The 17700-nt window shown below is 38.1% G+C and overlaps 2 protein-coding genes across 2 annotated transcripts; both read left to right on the top strand.

Moving 5' to 3' along the window:
* The first annotated feature begins 1685 nt into the window (after nt 1-1685).
* tmbim4 (transmembrane BAX inhibitor motif containing 4) lies at nt 1686-9621 on the top strand. Its single transcript, XM_003224622.4, has 7 exons — nt 1686-1928; nt 3690-3798; nt 4657-4762; nt 5153-5186; nt 6767-6884; nt 7428-7473; nt 8378-9621. Exons 1-7 carry the CDS (start codon nt 1832-1834, stop codon nt 8582-8584), a joined length of 717 nt encoding a protein of 238 aa, XP_003224670.1. The 5' UTR covers nt 1686-1831; the 3' UTR covers nt 8585-9621.
* Nucleotides 9622-13403: 3782 nt separating this feature from the next.
* On the top strand, nt 13404-16664 carry llph (LLP homolog, long-term synaptic facilitation factor). The gene is made up of 3 exons (XM_003224613.4): nt 13404-13559; nt 15258-15459; nt 15984-16664. Exons 2-3 carry the CDS (start codon nt 15270-15272, stop codon nt 16145-16147), a joined length of 354 nt encoding a protein of 117 aa, XP_003224661.1. The 5' UTR covers nt 13404-13559; nt 15258-15269; the 3' UTR covers nt 16148-16664.
* Nucleotides 16665-17700: the final 1036 nt, after the last annotated feature.

Below are 17700 nucleotides of genomic sequence, written 5' to 3'. Positions count from 1 at the left end.
CCCCTGTGGTCTGAGGGGTCGCCAAAGACTAGTATTTTCTGTTGGTCATGGGGGTTCTGTGTGGGAAGTTTGGTCCAATTATATCATTGGTGGGGTTCAAGGGGCTCTTTGATTGTAGATGAACTATAAATCCCAGCAACTTCAACTCCAAAATGTCAGTCTGTTTTCCTCCAAATTCCACCAGTGTTCAAATTTGGGCATATTGAGTATTTGTGCCAAGTTTGGTCCAGATCCATCATTGTTTTGAGTCCACAGTGCTCTCTGGATGTAGGTGAACTCCAACTCCAAAACTCAAGGTCAATTCCCACGAAACCCTTCCAGTATTTCCTGTTGGTCGTGGGAGTTCTGTGTGCAAAGATTAGTTCAATTCCATCGTTGGTGGAATTGAGAATGCTCTTTGATTGTAGGTGAACTATAAATCCCAGCAACAACTCCCAAATGACATAATTACACCCCCACCCCCCCCAACCCCACCAGTATTCAAACTTGGGTGTATCAGGTATTTGTGCCAAATTTGGTCCAGTTAATGAAAACACATCCTTTATATTGTTTTTACTGTTTTATATTGTTTTAAATTATCAACTGTGTTTTAATGTATGTTGATGCTGAGCTTGCACTCATGTGAGCCGTCCCGCGTCCCCTTGGGGAGATGGGAGCGGGATATAAAAATAAAGTTATTATTATTATTATTATTATTATTATTATTATTCTGTGTATCAGATATTTATATTACGATTCATAACAGTAGCAAAATGACAGTTATGAAGTAGCAGAGAAAATAATTTTATGGTTGGGAGTCACCACAACATGAGGAACTGTATTAAGGGTCACGGCATTAGGAAGGTTGAGATGCACTCTACACTGCCATATAATCCAGATTATCAAAGCAGATAGTCCACACTATCTGCTTTGGACTGGATTATACGAGTCTACACTACCATAGAATCCAGATTATCAAAGCAGATAATAATAATAATAATAATAATAATAATAATAATAACTGCCAACTACAAAAGGCCACCCTACTGGGATCTGCGCGCATCATCCGAAAATACATCACAGTCCTAGACAGTTGGGAAGTGTTTGACTTGTGATTTTGTGATATGAAATCCAGCATATCTATCTTGTTTGCTGTGTCATAATAAAATAATAATAATGCTTTATTTTTGTATCCTGCCTCAATCTCCACGAAGGGACCTGAGGCGACTCACATGGGGACAAGCCCAACAACAACATAAATTAAAAGCATAAATCCATAAAATTAGAACAATGTAACAATATAAAACAACATAAAACACATCGAGTTTAAAACCTGGACAATAATAACACTGTAATTAAATATTCAGAGGGTAAAATTGTGCAGAACTCAGAATAGATAGTCCACATTATCTGTTTTGAACTGGATTCTATGAGTCTACACTGCCATATAATCCAGTTCAAATCAGATAGCCTGCATTTTATATGGCAGTGCAGAAGGGGCCTCACTCACCCTGTCATTAACATCCCTGATCACGTATTGTAAATTCAGTGCCTATGGCTTCCTGGAGTCGATCTACCTACATCACCTTTCAACCAGCACGCCTGTGTAGCAAAGAACTGTGGGAGCTGTAGTCTTTAAAAAAAAAAAAAAAAAGGCCCGGATGGCCAAAGGTTCCGTACAGTAGGGTTAGCAGTGACGTCATAACGGAAGTGCCAGCGCCGCTGCCCGTCTTGAGGAAGCAGGAAACCCAAGGCCTCAACTACCATCGATTGAAGTGCGCGCTCTCCCTTCGGCAATTTCCGGAAAGGCGCCTCGTCGACACAACAGAAACGAAAGGGGCAAGTAGCGGTCATGGCTGCGGAGAGCCCGAGCTACCCGCGGAGCTCCATCGAGGACGATTTCAACTATGGCACCAATGTGGCGTCGGCTAGTGTTCACATCCGCCTAGGTAAAGGGCCCCTCCTTCTGTTTGGTAAACGTCGACTCTTTTCGGCCCCAAGTCAGTCAGTCCAGTTTCGGTTCCTGGGCTTTGAAGGGACAGCTGGTGCCTGTAGGTCAGGCATTGGCCAACTTCGGCCCTCCAGGTGGTTTGCACTCCAACTCCCATAATTCCTAACAGCCGGTAGGCTTTTAGGAATTGTGGGAATTGGAGTCCAAAACATCTGGAGGGCCGAAGTTGGCCCATGTCTTCTGTAGATACATGTTGATCCTCTTTCCCCCCAAATTGCTTCAAAATGGGCCAGATTAGTGACTGAGAGAACGACCCCTTTGAGTTCTGATGGTTTAATGAATACAAAGTATTATTCATGAACAAAAATTATTTTTAAATATTGTCCTGTCCATAACATTGCCTCCAGGTTCTCTGTGTATAAGACATGCAGTAGACTCTCAATTAACTGGAACCCGCAAAAATATTTAATTTAGTGGTTCTCAATTTCACCTACAACTCCCAGAAATCCCAACCAGTTTACCAGCTGTTAGGATTTCTGGGAGTTGAAGGCCAAAACATCTGGCGACCCACAGGTTGAGAATCGCTGCTTTAATCCAATTCGGGAATGAGTTGTTAAATGCCACAATTTAATTGTTTGTTTTTCCATAAATACTTTCACTTTTGCTTTTTTAAAACTTTTACTGTTCGCTGTCTAAATTAAATATGCAGAGATTTGGTGCCTCAAATATTAGACCTGTTTTTGGTTATATTTGACCTGCTGATTCCAAAAATGGCATCAGTTTTCTTGTGTTTCTATATTCTGGTAAAGGCACAGTAATATAGGATTAGTAAAAATTACAACAAATCTGCAAGGAGATCTTACACTGACCCAAAGAGCTTTTGAACCAATAGCAGATGTAGCAGTTATTATTTTTTCATTGTCTGAATTAACTAACTCATCCATTGTGAGTGTCTTAGTTCAGATAGTCTTCAGATTTGGTCTGTAATTCCCAGCAACCCTTGTGAACATATTCAGTAGTGATAAATGCTGGGATTTGCAATTAACCAACAGCAGACATATGCTGCTGGAAGTGTCATATATTGTCGTCCATAATCATTTACTACTGCGTCATCACAGGCTCTCAACCTGTGGGTCCCCAGGTGTTTTGGCCTACAACTCCCAGAAATCCCAGCCAATTTACCAGCTGTTAGGATTTCTGGGAATTGAAGGCCAAAACATTTGGGGACCCAGAGGTTAAGAACCACTGCACAAGCTCATGAACCTACTTTAAATCTGGTTTCTGCCTCCTGTAGAATTCCGAGTTTGTAGTTTGGTGAGGCCCAGAATCTGTCTGGCTGAGCTGTTTAAAGCCCCCTCCCTAAAGTGGATTTAAAGTGGATTCAAGTTCTAGTGTGATGAGGTCCCAGGTCTGCTGTTAACATGAGAACAGTAAACTCTTGTGACAAATGTGTCCTCCCCAGTTCTATTTATGAAGTACTGAACTAATTGAGTAGGGAAATAATGACTTGAGCTAGTCATGTAGCTTCTCTGATGCATAACTTTGTCAGTGCTAAACAAGGACAGAGTTAATCTGTAATAACCTGTTCTTAATTGCAATTGATACTATTAAAATTATTTTCCAGCCTTGACTCGTGCTTCCTTGCTAGTTCATTTCTCCATTAAACTCAAAGATATGGATTATTTTGTCTTTGTAAATAAGGAACTAGAGCTAAATAATGGCTAAACTAACCGAATATGCTTTATTTCCTGTGTCTTAGCTTTCCTGCGCAAAGTGTACAGCATACTTTCACTTCAAATTTTCTTGACCACGGTGACCTCTGCCGTTTTTCTGTACTCCAGTACTGTTCGAACTTTTGTACATGAAAGGTAAAGTCCTTGGAAAATCTACTTGCATGGTACTTATTTTCCCTTCTGAAATATAATAAAATACAGACAAGATGACTGAAATTCAGTGTTGTGCTGTTACTTCAATTCTCGCATAATGGGAAAGTCTCCTGTCTGTAGCTCTTTGTACCATCTCTTTTCTCATCCTTTCCCTGAATTGCCTTTGTGGCACACAAGGATAAGACTGGAGGGAGAAATGAACAACCCTTCTGTTTTCCAGTAGATTCTGCTAGAGCAGTGGTTCTCAACCTGGGGTCCCCAGATGTTTTTGGCCTTCAGCTCTCAGAATTCCTAACAGCTGGTAAACTGGCTGGGATTTGTGGTAGTGTAGGCCAAAAACATCTGGGGATCCCAGATTGAGAACCACTGTGCTAGAAGAAGTCTATTAGTACATATTGCTCAATAGCATTTGATGCCATATAAAACTATGATGTAGATCTGGGAATTTTGCTTCTGCTGTTCCATTGGTTTTCTTCCCTCCTTCCCTTCAATTCTTTCTTTTTCCATTCTGTAATAGAAGCCTGGATTTTTTCCTGATACAGAGAGAAAGAATTGTGAAATTCCAAACTGACTTGTTTCAGGATATTAATAAAGGCAGAAGAGTATGGTTTTTGCTTTCAAGATAGATACACTTGGGCTAGGGAGAGCAATGGTCTGCTTCAATAATATTTAAGGGGATAGCTAGCACACATTTTTACATCTTCTGTAAATACATATTCAAACATTTTAGGTATTCATGTAATTATTCAATAAACTGTTTTTCTCTTTTATATTAAAACAGATTCTAGAAATAGAAGATTACTCCCTAATGTTGTCTTTGTTCACTGTTAAATCCTACAGTCCTGCTTTGCTCCTGGTATCCTTGCTTGGTTCTTTGGTTGTGATTGTGGCACTTACACTGTACAGACATCAGCATCCAGTTAATTTATATCTTCTGTTTGGATTTGTAAGTATTTGTATAATTTATATTTCAATTTTGTGTAAATTTTAAATGTAGCCATAGGTATTCTAGGGGGGTTCTACCCTTCATCTAAATGCTTTTGTTTCTTTGTTCTTCAATGAGCCTTTTAACACCTGTCTATCTGAAATGCGTTCTATCTTTTGTACACTAAATTTCCTCCTACGTAGTCTTCTGACATGTATTTTAGGGAGAAAATGCTTTGGACTAAATCTGATGGTTAGTCCCAGCTAGTGTACATCCATTGAGTCATTGACTTTTACATGTCAGTGATTCAATTAAGTTCTGAAAATATCACGGCTCTTTGACTTGGGATAGCTGAGTGCTGACATGGTGTAATTTTTAGATGATAATTTCTTTTCTTTATTTTCCTCATAGACCATTTTAGAAGCCCTGACTGTTGCTACTACAGGTAAATATTCAACCTTATCTTATTTCTAATTATATGGGAAGGGAGGAGCAGGGTTTTTTTTGGTTTCTAACTGCCAGGTGGAATTTGTACTGAAGTTTTAGCCCTCAAGTTCATAAGTAAGCCCTCACCAGCATATTCAGTGGCGAGAGGTTGTGAGATTTATTTCTATCCCTTACTGCATTATGAAAAATTATGTAACTGCCCATTCCTGTCTCTTTGTCATGTTGCCAAAGAGTTTGAGCCTTGGTTAAGGATCCCACTTGAACTTCACTCAACAAATGATAAGTTTGCTACAAATGCTAATTTTGACATGTTTTAGCCTTTTGCTAAAATGATCAAGAACATTAGACAAATGTAGAGTGCTTTGAGTTCTGATTCATTCCCTCCTCTACTCCATTTTGAAATATAAATAGAACAGCATCACTCTCCGAATAATAATAATGTTTGTGCATGGCTCTTTCATTTATTTCCTGAAATATCACTGGTTTTGTAGGCATCTTATTGACCATGAGTCAACAGTGTGATGCGGCAGCTTAAAAAGCCAATACAATTCTAGGTAGCAACAACAAGAATATAGTGTCTAGAGTGAAGAAGGTGTTAGTGCCACTCTATTCTCCCTTGGTCAGACCTCACCTGGAATACTATTGCCAGTTCTGGGCACCACAATTTGATAAGGATATTGACAAGTTGAAATGTGTCCAGAGAAGGGCAACCAAAATGGAAAAAAGTCTGCAAACCAGGCCCTGGGAGGAACTAGGTATGTTTAATTTGGAGAAGAAAATGTTCAGGTGGGACATGATAGCCATGTTTAAATATTTGAAAGGATAGCATGTTAAGGAGACAGCAAGCTGTTTTCTGCTTCTCTGTAGATTAAGGCCCTATCATACTATCTTATATCGCAGGATCCAATCCCAGATTTTCTGCTTTAAACTGGATTATATGAGCCCCCACTGCCATATAACCTGGGATAAACATAATCTGGGGACACTTCCACACAGCTGAATAAAACCCACATTATCTGCTTTGAACTGGAATATGTGGCAGTGTGGACTCAGATAACCCAGTTCAAAGTTGATATTGTGGGATTTTCTGTCTTGATATTCTGGATTATATTGCTGTGTGGAAGGGCCCAGGGACCAGATATTGGGATGTATGGGCAATGTGGAAGAGGCCTAAGACACAGAACAGTGCATTCAAATTACAGGAAAAGAAGCATTAGGAAGAACTTTCTAATGGCAAGAGGCATTCATCGATGGTATACACTGCCACGGAGTGGGTGGAGTCTTCTTTTCTGGGAGATTTTCAGCAAACGCTGGATGGCTGTCTGTTGGGAGTGCTTTGAGTGTTTGTTCCTAGGTAGCAGGGGGTTAGACTGGATGGATCCTGGAGTTTCTTCCAACCTTATGTTTCTATGCAAATGTGCATAGTTTCCAATGTAAACCAGATTTAACTCAAATACCAATTTTATTTATGAGCATCATGATACCATTAATTTAACAATATAATGATACCTTTTATGTAATATATAGTTTTTTAATATATAGTTTTAAGAATCATCAATTGCTTTTTGTCTTCTATAGTGACTTTCTATGAAGTATCAGTTGTCCTTCAAGCATTTATTCTGACTACTGGTGTATTTTTGGCTCTCACTGCATATACTTTGCAGTCCAAAAGGGACTTTAGCAAAGCTGGAGCTGGGTAAGTGATTTTGATCCCTCTTTTTAATGACTTATAGGAACGTATTGGTGAGTTTTCTATAACTAACCTTTAAAAAAGTAAATTAATGTCACACTGGAATAGACAATAATGTTATTGCTATAATTATGTATCACTGTGAAGAATTATTTTGTGAAACCTTTCGGGTGGCCACACTGATCACGTATGGGCAATAGGTGCACAGTGGAAAATTGTGTCGTTTGTTATTTATTATGACTAAAATAGCAGGTGAAATAACTGTGTCAAACAAGGAAAATACATCTTATAATAATAAATGTATACACATGTGTATGTATCCTGCACTCTGTGTGGGTATTTGCATATGAATTTATTTATTTTATTTCCAGCATTTATACCCCGCCCTTCTCACCCGGGGGGACTCAGGGCGGATCCCTGAAAACAGATCCCTGCAGAATTCTGGGATTTGCAGTGTAACCACATCTGAAAGTTCATGGGATTGCCATCCCAGCCTAACATGAAAGCCCTCTCTGAAAATAAAATTAATCCACTAATTTATATTCACAGGTTATTTGCTTGCTTATGGATACTTGTCTTGGCAAGTTTTCTAAAGGTAAGTTGTGCTCCTGGCAAATGCTAGAAAGTGTGCTGAACATGTCTTAAAATGTAACAACTAAACCAAAATGGTGACATTCCTGGATTAGATTTTTTCCCCTGTAATTTTATTGTTATTAAAAAAATACTAGGTGGTGAAAAATATGTTACTATTCTTTAATGAAAAAAGCAGTGATGTTGAAAATATAAGCAATTTTAATTGTATTGTTATAGTTTAGATTGATTTAAACCATAGTAGACTTTTAGCAGTCTTGGTTTTTGTTGAAGGCTTTCTTGGCCGGAATCACTACCAGCCACAGATGCAGGTGAAACATTAGGAGGGAATGCTGCTGAAAAATGGCCATACAGCCTGAAAAACTCACAGCAACCCAGCCTTGGTTTTTGCTCTATTCAGGCACTATGTTGAGCAGTAATTTTCAACCTGTGCAAATCATGTTCTATTTTGTCAGTTAAGTCATCACACCAGACTATATTTAGGTTTCCTTAATCGTGGTTTGTCACTGTGACCATAGCAACTCCACCAAGATTTCCTGGTGTCTATCTGTGTGTAGTGGACCAGATTTAAGAGTACAATTTATACTCTTCCTTGGGAAATATATCATAAAACTTGCAGCTGGGATATGAGAATTGTGTCTGTTTTGAAGTGAATTCAGACATGTCACTTTGGAGAAGAAAAGCTCAACTTCTAGGAGAATGTGACAGGTTTTCAAAGCAGAGAAAAACTTGAGTTTCAGGAATTGTCTACATGTGCAATCAAGAAAATTGTGTCGTGCTGTGTTGCATGCACAACTTTCTGTAAGCAAATAAAACATTTAGGTATAATTTCATTATTGATGTATCTGATTTTGAGGAGCTCTTATGAAATTACACTCAATATCTCTCTGTGTATTCTTTTGCTACAGTTTTTTTTCCACAGTGAAGTCGTAGAGGTGGTGTTTGCTGCTGCGGGTGCTCTTGTGTTCTGTGGCTTTATCATCTATGACACTCATCTGTTAATGCACAAACTCTCCCCTGAAGAATACATACTGGCGGCAATCAACCTCTATTTGGACATCATCAATCTGTTTCTGCACCTGCTACGTTTGTTAGAAGCCTTTAATAAAAAGTAATTGGGAGTTGTTGAGACTTGTGAACCTGGGAGCAGCAGCTGAAGCGTTAATTAAGAGCTAGAAAAGCTGTCGTGTGCTTTGAGATTGAAAGCTTGTCTTTACATTCCATGGTGGCTTCAGTGATTCTTGTATAAAGGATGTTCTAGCGGGCTGGTGCTTATGATACTATTCTGAGATCAGCTAATTACACATTGCAGTCATTTTGGCTGTTTGCTGAAGGTTTCCTTCCATCCGTTCACATATTATTGACTGAAAGACTTGCTCATCAACTTCCAATTGTACCAATAAGCACTATTAACATTCTTTTATTTTGACAGTAATTGCCACAGATGTGTCCTTTGAGATCAACAATTGTCACTGGTTTGGATAGCATAAAAATGAGTCTTTAATTTCACCATTCAGCATTGAAGTTTTAAATAGCAACGAACATTTGTGGCGGTCATTTGTGAAAGCCTTGCAATCTTAGCAGTTTGATTTGAAGGAATATTCCAACAATTTTGCTTCTAAAAACTTTTAATCATCTTATAGATAGAAGAAAGGATTGCATTTCCAGATATTTTTTTGTTTTGGAATGCTTAACTTTCATACAACCCTCTGCATTTTGGAAAAGAAATGTCTTGATTCTCTAAATAGATAACTCTCTGTTTTTGGATTATTTTGGGTCTATATGAAGCACCAGGATCTAGTTTTGAGTAGTTCTTGCAGCAATGGACTGCTTTGGGTTCTTTATTCCAATTTTGCGAACTTTACAAAACTTAAAATATATATCTATTCATATCCAAATAGTTTCTGATGGTTCTTTTAGAATGCTTGGAAGGTTTGAACTCCACTTTAACTCCTTTTAAAAGCTTTTTTGATTGATATTCAAGAGGGGGTGAAATCATTCTGTGCAGTGTAGAGTAATATTTATTGAGTGGTGTTTGCTTTGGTCCTGTAATATGGAGTGCTGGCAGGGGAAAGGACTCAATTACATTCCATCTGCTCTTCCATTAGGATGATATTTGGAAGTTACAAAAATAAAATTTATGAAATGATAATTATGCAAGCCATTTGTCTCTTTATTTGCTTTTTTGTCTCATTCTGCAAGATTGTAAACCAATGTTTTCTGGATCATTAAGTAATTATGAACAGAAAATTAATGTTGTGTTTGACAATTAGCACAATCCTATATGCGCCCACCACATGGGCAACAGTATTCATTTTAAACTTCTAGACTTGACAGTGTTTAGCTCCTAAAATGGTATTATGTATTATGACTGCCTCCAGTTAATGTTCTTTTAACCTTGATAGTTTTTTGTTCAGTCTTGGGAATGTGAAATCTGACAGTGTAGCTCACTTATGTTTGAAAACATATTTTTTCACATGCTTAGTGTCAGTTGCTTCATTTTTACAGGTTAAGTTTTGGGCTGCCCATACAATAGCATTTTAGCCAATTTGTGTTAAAAACAATGAGTTGGGGCCCAATTCAGATTATGTTTTCAAGATTTCATTACGGGGGTCCTTAGTCATCCTTACCTCATATACTTCAATAGAGTCATTGGGACACAAATATTAGGGTAGCTTCATGTTTACTGCTGGCAAATTGAACAAGCAGTTAATTGATGGAAACAAGACAACAGTCAATGGGCCTCTTAGAGATAATTAGTTTTGTTCATTGTGATGTGGTGGAATTCACATGCTAGACAGTCTTTATGGGAGTTGTTGAAGGCACCACATTTGGTAAGAATGTCACAGATGTATTTCACACAAAACAAAATATAGGAAGCTAGGACCTGCAGCAAGCCAACTATCAAAGATGCTTCTGGTTTTCAATGTTAAGTCATTTCCTACCAAGAATACACTTTGGTTTGTCCATAAAGGGGTAAATGTTGGTAAGTATCCGTGAACAAGAATAAATGTGCTCAAATAAATAATCAAAAATGTCAATTAGCAGAATCCCTCATTCTACTGATGACCTAAAAGTTACCTTCCTTCAGCAAAACACCTTCAACAGAAGACATAAAAACTGAGAATTTACTAATAATTTTGATTATATTTATTTAGAATCCAATTGACAAAAAGATACAAAGATGTCTTCTCTTACTACAGATGTGAAATGTATCGCTTATTTTACATAGACTCAGGTTTCTCATTAGGTTCAGGTGACACACTAACATGGCATGATACACAGTTTGGAAATCTCTGGTGAGATATAAATGAATAAAATCAATCAGGTCTATTATTTCTAACTTGCAGCTGCGAGTGGTCTCAATGTTGATATTTAAATTTTGCATGGGAACAGTTCCATTTATAGCTCTCATTTCAATATGTTCTAGCCTTACTGTTACCCATAATATCAAATTCATGTGTTTGCATATTAATATGCTACTTTTAAGTCCAAGTGACTGGATCAATGTGTGTATAATGGGCTACATGACTGGACTGAAGAGCTTTGCTTGCAGATGCCTCTTCATAGCATTTTCAGGAAGCCGGCTCACTAAAGTGGGGAGAAGCGGATGGAAAAGTGCATATCTAAATGGGACTCGATCCATACACAGGCACACCTGAATTAACAAAGACTTTGAGAAATTCCTTTTTATAAAGCGTTTTAATGAGTGCCCAGCTCACAAGTCTTCCTCTTATCCTCTGTTTAACAGGAAGTTTTTGAAACCATTATTTGCATTGAGAAGAGGAAGGTGGAAGAAACACAGATCTTTCAGCCTTTGTGTACAGATATTGCTTCTTGCTATCACTGGCCCTACAGCTGTCCTTATCCATAGAAGCAGTAAAATGGATCTAGATAGTGAATAAACAGTCACAAGATATTTTTTCTTTTGGTTATAGATTTCAGGTCACCCGTTTCTAAAAACTTGTGGGAAGTTTCAAACAAGGCCAAAATCTCCATTTAAATAGCAAATAGATCCCTCGAAAACATCAAGGGATGTCTTTTGGGAAGCATCTCCAAACTCCAGGAAAGGCTTTAATGCCCTCCCCTCCAAAAAAAAAAAAAAAAGCCCAAGTTCTCGTTTAATTTACAAGTGTAATTATGTTACAATGTGCTGATCATTTTTGATGTATTGCAGATAAATACTCTAGTATTTATGGTCTGCTCTGCAGCTGGAAAACCTCCAGTCATATCTGGCAGGCCCACCCAGATTATTTTAAATAATGGATCTTAATTTGTGAATTTTAAGTTATGTACCATTGGGTTTTTTAAAATAAAAACACCTGAGGTTTTAGCTGGATATGTAGAGTCTCACTTATCCAAGCCTCGCTTATCCAAGCCTCTGGATTATCCAAGCCATTTTTGTAGTCAATGTTTTCAATATATCGTGATATTTTGGTGCTAAATTTGTAAATACAGTAATTACAACATAACATTACTGCATCTTGAACTACTTTTTCTGTCAAATTTGTTGTTAAACATGATGTTTTGGTGCTTAATTTGTAAAATCATAACCTAATTTGATGTTTAATAGGCTTTTCCTTAATCCCTCCTTATTATCCAAGATATTCGCTTATCCAAGCTTCTGCTGGCCCGTTTAGCTTGGATAAGTGAGACTCTACTGTATATGCTTTGAATTAATTAGGTATGTTGTATCTTAATAGATTCTTCTCTGCTTCAATCCATGGGGAGAGTGGCTGCTACAAACTCTGTCAAATTGGTTGAAAATCTCAGATATTCATTGAAAATCTATAGCAAAATGTGCTGCAGAATGTCCTGTCAAAACAAAGTTTTTGCAGTTTATTAAACTTTTTCCATATTTTTATGATAGTAATAATTAGGAAATGACATTTATGACCCAGAAACAAAAACTATTACATAGTGCAGTAATGATGATGATGATGATGATGATGATGATGATGATGATGATAACAACAATAATAATACGCTAGGTCCCTGCTCTGGTTTACAAATCAAAGACACCAGTTAAAAGGTAAGGCGGAAGAGAGGGAGCATGAAAAGCTATGATTAGTGAATATAGTATATCCAGAGGCTGAATGTAAATTTCCAGTAGTAGATATTTGCACAATAAACTGTAGTATGTCACTGGGTTGCTGTGATTTTTCCGGGCTGTATAGCCATGTTCCAAAAGCATTCTTTCCTGATGTTTCGCCCACATCTATGACAGGCACCATCAGAGGTTGTGAGGTCTGTTGGAAACTAGGCAAGTTTAAGTTTATCTGTGGAATAATGTCCAGGGTGGGAGAAAGAACTCTTGTCTGCTTGAGGCAAGTGTGAATGTTGCAACTAGCCACCTTTACTAGCACTGAATGGCCGTGCAGCTTCAAAGCCTGGCTGATTCCTGCTTGGGCTAATACCTCCCAACAAAGAATCCTGCCAGGCAGGAATCGGCCAGGCTTTGAGGCTGCAAGGTCATTTAATGCTAATCAAAGTAGCCAATTGCAACATTCACACTTGCCTCAAGCAGATAAGAGTTCTTTCTTCCACCCTGGACATTATTCCGCAGATATATAAACATCCCTTGCTTAGTTTCCAACCTCTGAGAAGGCCTGCCATAGATGTGGGCGAAACGTCAGGAGAGAATGCTTCTGGAACATGGCCATACAGCTCGGAAAACTCACAGCAACCCAGTGACATACTATAGTTTATGGTCAAATATCTACTACTGGAAATTTACAGTAGTTTTGGCATGCAAAATGAAGACTGCCTATGTCTCTACAGCAAACATTACTATTATTGTCATTACTGCTTTCAAGGCAGAAATATTTGCCCCCCAATTACTGATTTGATGGAGGAGGAGGAGGAGGAGGATCACTACCATGATGAGAGCTTTCACAGAGGTGATCTACCGATAGTACTGGAGGCAGGCGCCAGGGGGCGGTGTTGGATCACGAGAGCCTCCCGGAAGCGTCCTTTGCTGAGGGCAGCCCTTTTGCTTCTGCGCAGATCCGGAAGTAGCCCTGTGAGCAGCGTGCCTGCAAGCAGAATCTTCCGGCGTGGCAGAGTTCGGCAGCAGCGAAGGAACCTGAGGTAAAAAAAGTCTTATCTGTTGGTTTATGGCGACCCCATGGATTCCATGGTGTTTTCTTAGTCAAGGAATACGCATAAGATGGGGGTTAGTAAATTCTTTCTTCTGAAATAAAGTGCTTGGTATTCATTGGTAGTCTACCATCCTAGTAAATAATAGTTCAGCAACAAAGAAGGCATTATGGAGAACTTTTCTTCTATTTTTTCCTCAAAGGACGTTGAGATGTGCGGCAAAAGGAGACTTCTTAATGTCCTGATTGGCATATTTCAAGGCCCCTTTTACATTGCCACATTATCAAAGCAGATGATCCACACTATCTGCTTTGAACTGCCATATAATCCAGTTCAAAGCAGACCATCTGGATTTTGTCTGGCAGTGTAGAATAAACAACAACAATAATAAAATGTGTTGTTAACACCCCCCAACAAAGGATTCCCCCAAGCAGGAAGCAGCCAGACTTTGAAGCTACAAGGCTATTAAATGCTATTCAAGCTGTCCAATTGTAACATTCACACTTGCTTCAGGCAGACAAGAGTTCTTTCTCCCATCCTGGACATTATTCCACAGATACATAAACTCCACTTGCCTAGTTTCCAACAGACCTCACAACCTCTGAGGATGCCTGCCATAGATGTGAGCAAAATATCAGGAGAGAATGCTTCTAGAACATGGCCATACAGCTCAGAAAACTCATAACAACCAACAATAATAAAACTTTTATTTACATTTTGCTCTCATCTCCCTGGGGGGGACTCAGGGAGGATTCCAACAACAAGGCAAACACTCAATACCTGAAACAATAATAAATACAAATACAAAAATAAACCCACTAGAACCCAAAATAAACCAACATATACCCCTGGTGGTGCAGCGGGTTAAACCGCTGAGCTGCTGAACTTGCTGACTGAAAAGTTGGTGGTTCAAATCCAGGGAGCAGGGTGAGCGTCCACTGTTAGCCCCAGCTTCTGCCAACCTAGCAGTTCGAAAACATGCAAATGTGAGTAGATCAATAGATACCACTCTGGCGGGAAGGTAACTGCACTCCATGTAGTCATGCCGGCCACATGACCTTTAACTTAAATTATATCAACATAAAAACATAGTTTTCCAAGATCTACAGAGATACTCGCAGCAAGTGAGAGTCCAAAAGTGGCAGGACAAAACGCAAAACCTCAAGCCATGGCTGATACCAAATGATGCTTGAGCATGAGTTGGGACACAGAGAAGGTCCTGCCCAGATGATTGTAGTTATGATACACTGGAAGTAAAGTATGGATGCTAGCAATGTGACTAATGCAAGAAATGGCTAGTCAGAGATGGGGAAACTTCTATTTTTATTATATGATTATATATATGCAGCTTTTTCTCTCAAAAAAGAAACCCAAAGTGGCTGACACCACTAAAAACAATACAATATACAATTTAAAATCTGAATGCATACAAACACTATAATACGATTAAACATGAAACTATTAAAAATAAATAGTTGTACTCTAACTTCTATCACTGGTTTTTATGGCCAGTTGCCAAGGAGTTGTGATTCAACCATTTCAGGTTCCCATCCCCTTTGAAGTATTGCTAATCAATTAATAAATTTTTGATTAATTGCAGGTTCCGAATGTGTGAGCATATGCATATGCAAGTCCAGGTGTTTGTTCACTCTTGTAGATGTTCAATATTATGCTCATTTCTACTTACAGAGGCAAACAACGATGGCAAAAAGCTTGAGAAGCAAATGGAAGCGGAAGATGCGAGCAGAGAAGAGGAAGAAAAATGCCCCCAAGGAACTTGCCAGATTGCAGAGCATCCTGAAAACAAACACTGATGCTGTAATGGATGAAGTGAAAGATATTGTAACTGTTGTTCCTGCAGATAAAGTCACAGAGAAAAAGGATTCAGAAGGTGAGTTGGACTGTGTCTAATTTTTTCACTTGAGTGCTGTAAACATACTCAAAAAATTGGAAGTAGGTTTGCGAAATTCATGTTATGGATGTAGTATGAAAATATTCAGCTCCCTGAATATTTTCAGTATTGCTTTATCTCATATTTCTATCTGCTTTGTGAATCTTCCAATACCTCAACTGTAAAATATATCCATTATTACTGGTACATAAATTCATTTCAGAAGGGTTCATATAATCCATAGTTAGCTATTTCCACAATACATTCAGGAACATATCATCCACTTCCTATTACTCCTTACTTTTTCCCAATTATTAATGAGAGTTGCCATTGTTTCTTAATAGAATGTGATTATGTACATACTCTCTTATCCGTTTTCCTTCCTATTATTTATTTTCCCCTCACTGTTAGTCTAATAGAACTATACTCAACCACTGCCTTATTTCTGTAGTGTTTTCTTTAGTTTTGAATTAAATAACTGATAGGACATTATATGCAACTTATTTAACTCTTTTTTTTACCAGGTGAAAGTAAGATGGACATGGATAAACAAAGAAGTTCAAAGACCCTTCTAGATGAACATGGGCAGTATCCAATATGGATGAATCCCAGACAGAGGAAGAGGCTTAAGGCAAAGCGTTGCAAAGGAAAAAATAAGAACAAACCACCAAAGGGACTAGCATGGTAGAATTTTTTTAGTTCTGTTTTAAGAAGCGGGGCAATATTGGATATTTTTAAAAGACTTAACTGGTGTGACTTAACCAGGGGAAGTGTTTTACTATATTGCCTTAAAACTGTCATTTTGGGAATGTATTTCATTTAATAAAGTTCCTTGTAATATACCTTGTAATATATAACAGGAACCTTTGTAAAATTGTAAACACAGAACTAAATTGACTACCAAGAAATCAGTGGAACTAAAGTCTTTGTAACTTGTAACTGCCACTCATTAAATAAGATTTAGTCCATAGAAGGCATAGCCCAATCAATGTTAATGAAGTAAATACTTCCAAAAACAATATGACTCAAGCCTTCAGACAAAATGTTTTAAGTTCCATTGATTTCAATTTCTATCTAAATCTCCATGTTAAGCTGTTGCAGAAAAGACTTGTGGCACAGAGATACAGACAAATTAATTAAAGTGTATTTTGTGAATGGACTGCAGTCTGTGACATTACTTACAAAATAAATTTGTAAGTCTTTAAGATTCTTCACTGTTACTCATTTTGAAGAAATAGTCACAATTAACCATCATATGGATATTGAAATGATGGGCTTGTTACACTGAAATTTGTGATGATTTCTGGCCAACATCTTTATTTATAGGGAGAAGTGCATGCTAGTTTTTTTCTTGAAACATTATGGGTACAATTCAGTAAAGAGTAAATGCTATTAAGGCTCATATAATCCAGCAAGAGTTCAATTTATACTATGCAACCCAGTCCTGTATATGTTTTGCTCATCAGTAGGATTCATCCCCAACTACAAGTGCAAAGGAATACAACCTCATTCTGTGAGAGGCCTGATCAAAACAGAAGCAGAAAACAGTTTTATTGTCACTTCCCTGGATCTGGCCACTATACGTATTTTGATGTAGCCTTGAATTGCACTAACTTTCCCCTTTTTGCTGCTGCATCACATTGTTGGTCCATTGTTTAGCCTGCAGACTACTAAGAGCATTAAATCAGGGATTTTCAACTTCTGTTCTACCAGATGTTTTGGACATCATCTCCTAGAAGCCATCACCAGGCCTGTTGTCAGGGATTCTGACTTTGACATCCAAAACATACAGTCAGAGATTGAGAACTACTCCTCTAGACTTTTTATATTACTGTCTAGCTAGGTCTTGCCCATGCTTTATTGATATATCCATATTGATATATTATTGATATATTTTATTACCTAAATATACACCTTTACATTTGTCCCTATTGAATTATTTTTGGAATTATTTTTTCCACAGTTCTCTGGCTGGTTATGTTTACCTTGAATTCTGACCCTTTCCTAAAACATTAGCTGCCCCTCCCAGTTTGTGTCCATTGAAAATGTAATAAGTAGCCCCACAGCTCCTTTACACAAGTAATTTATCAAGACACAAAACAACACCAGCCTAGGAGGTGCCATTAAGAAAGATTAATCTTCTTGGGCCATGCTGTACTGTATGCTTCTGGAAAGATAAGTCTCTGGAAAGATAAGGCTCAAAGCTATCTGATGTACCCATCTATCTGACCTTGGTTTCCT

This window comes from Anolis carolinensis, chromosome 5 (assembly GCF_035594765.1).
Source record: "Anolis carolinensis isolate JA03-04 chromosome 5, rAnoCar3.1.pri, whole genome shotgun sequence".
NCBI lineage: Eukaryota > Metazoa > Chordata > Lepidosauria > Squamata > Dactyloidae > Anolis > Anolis carolinensis.
This window is presented reverse-complemented; position numbering and strand designations above follow the sequence as displayed.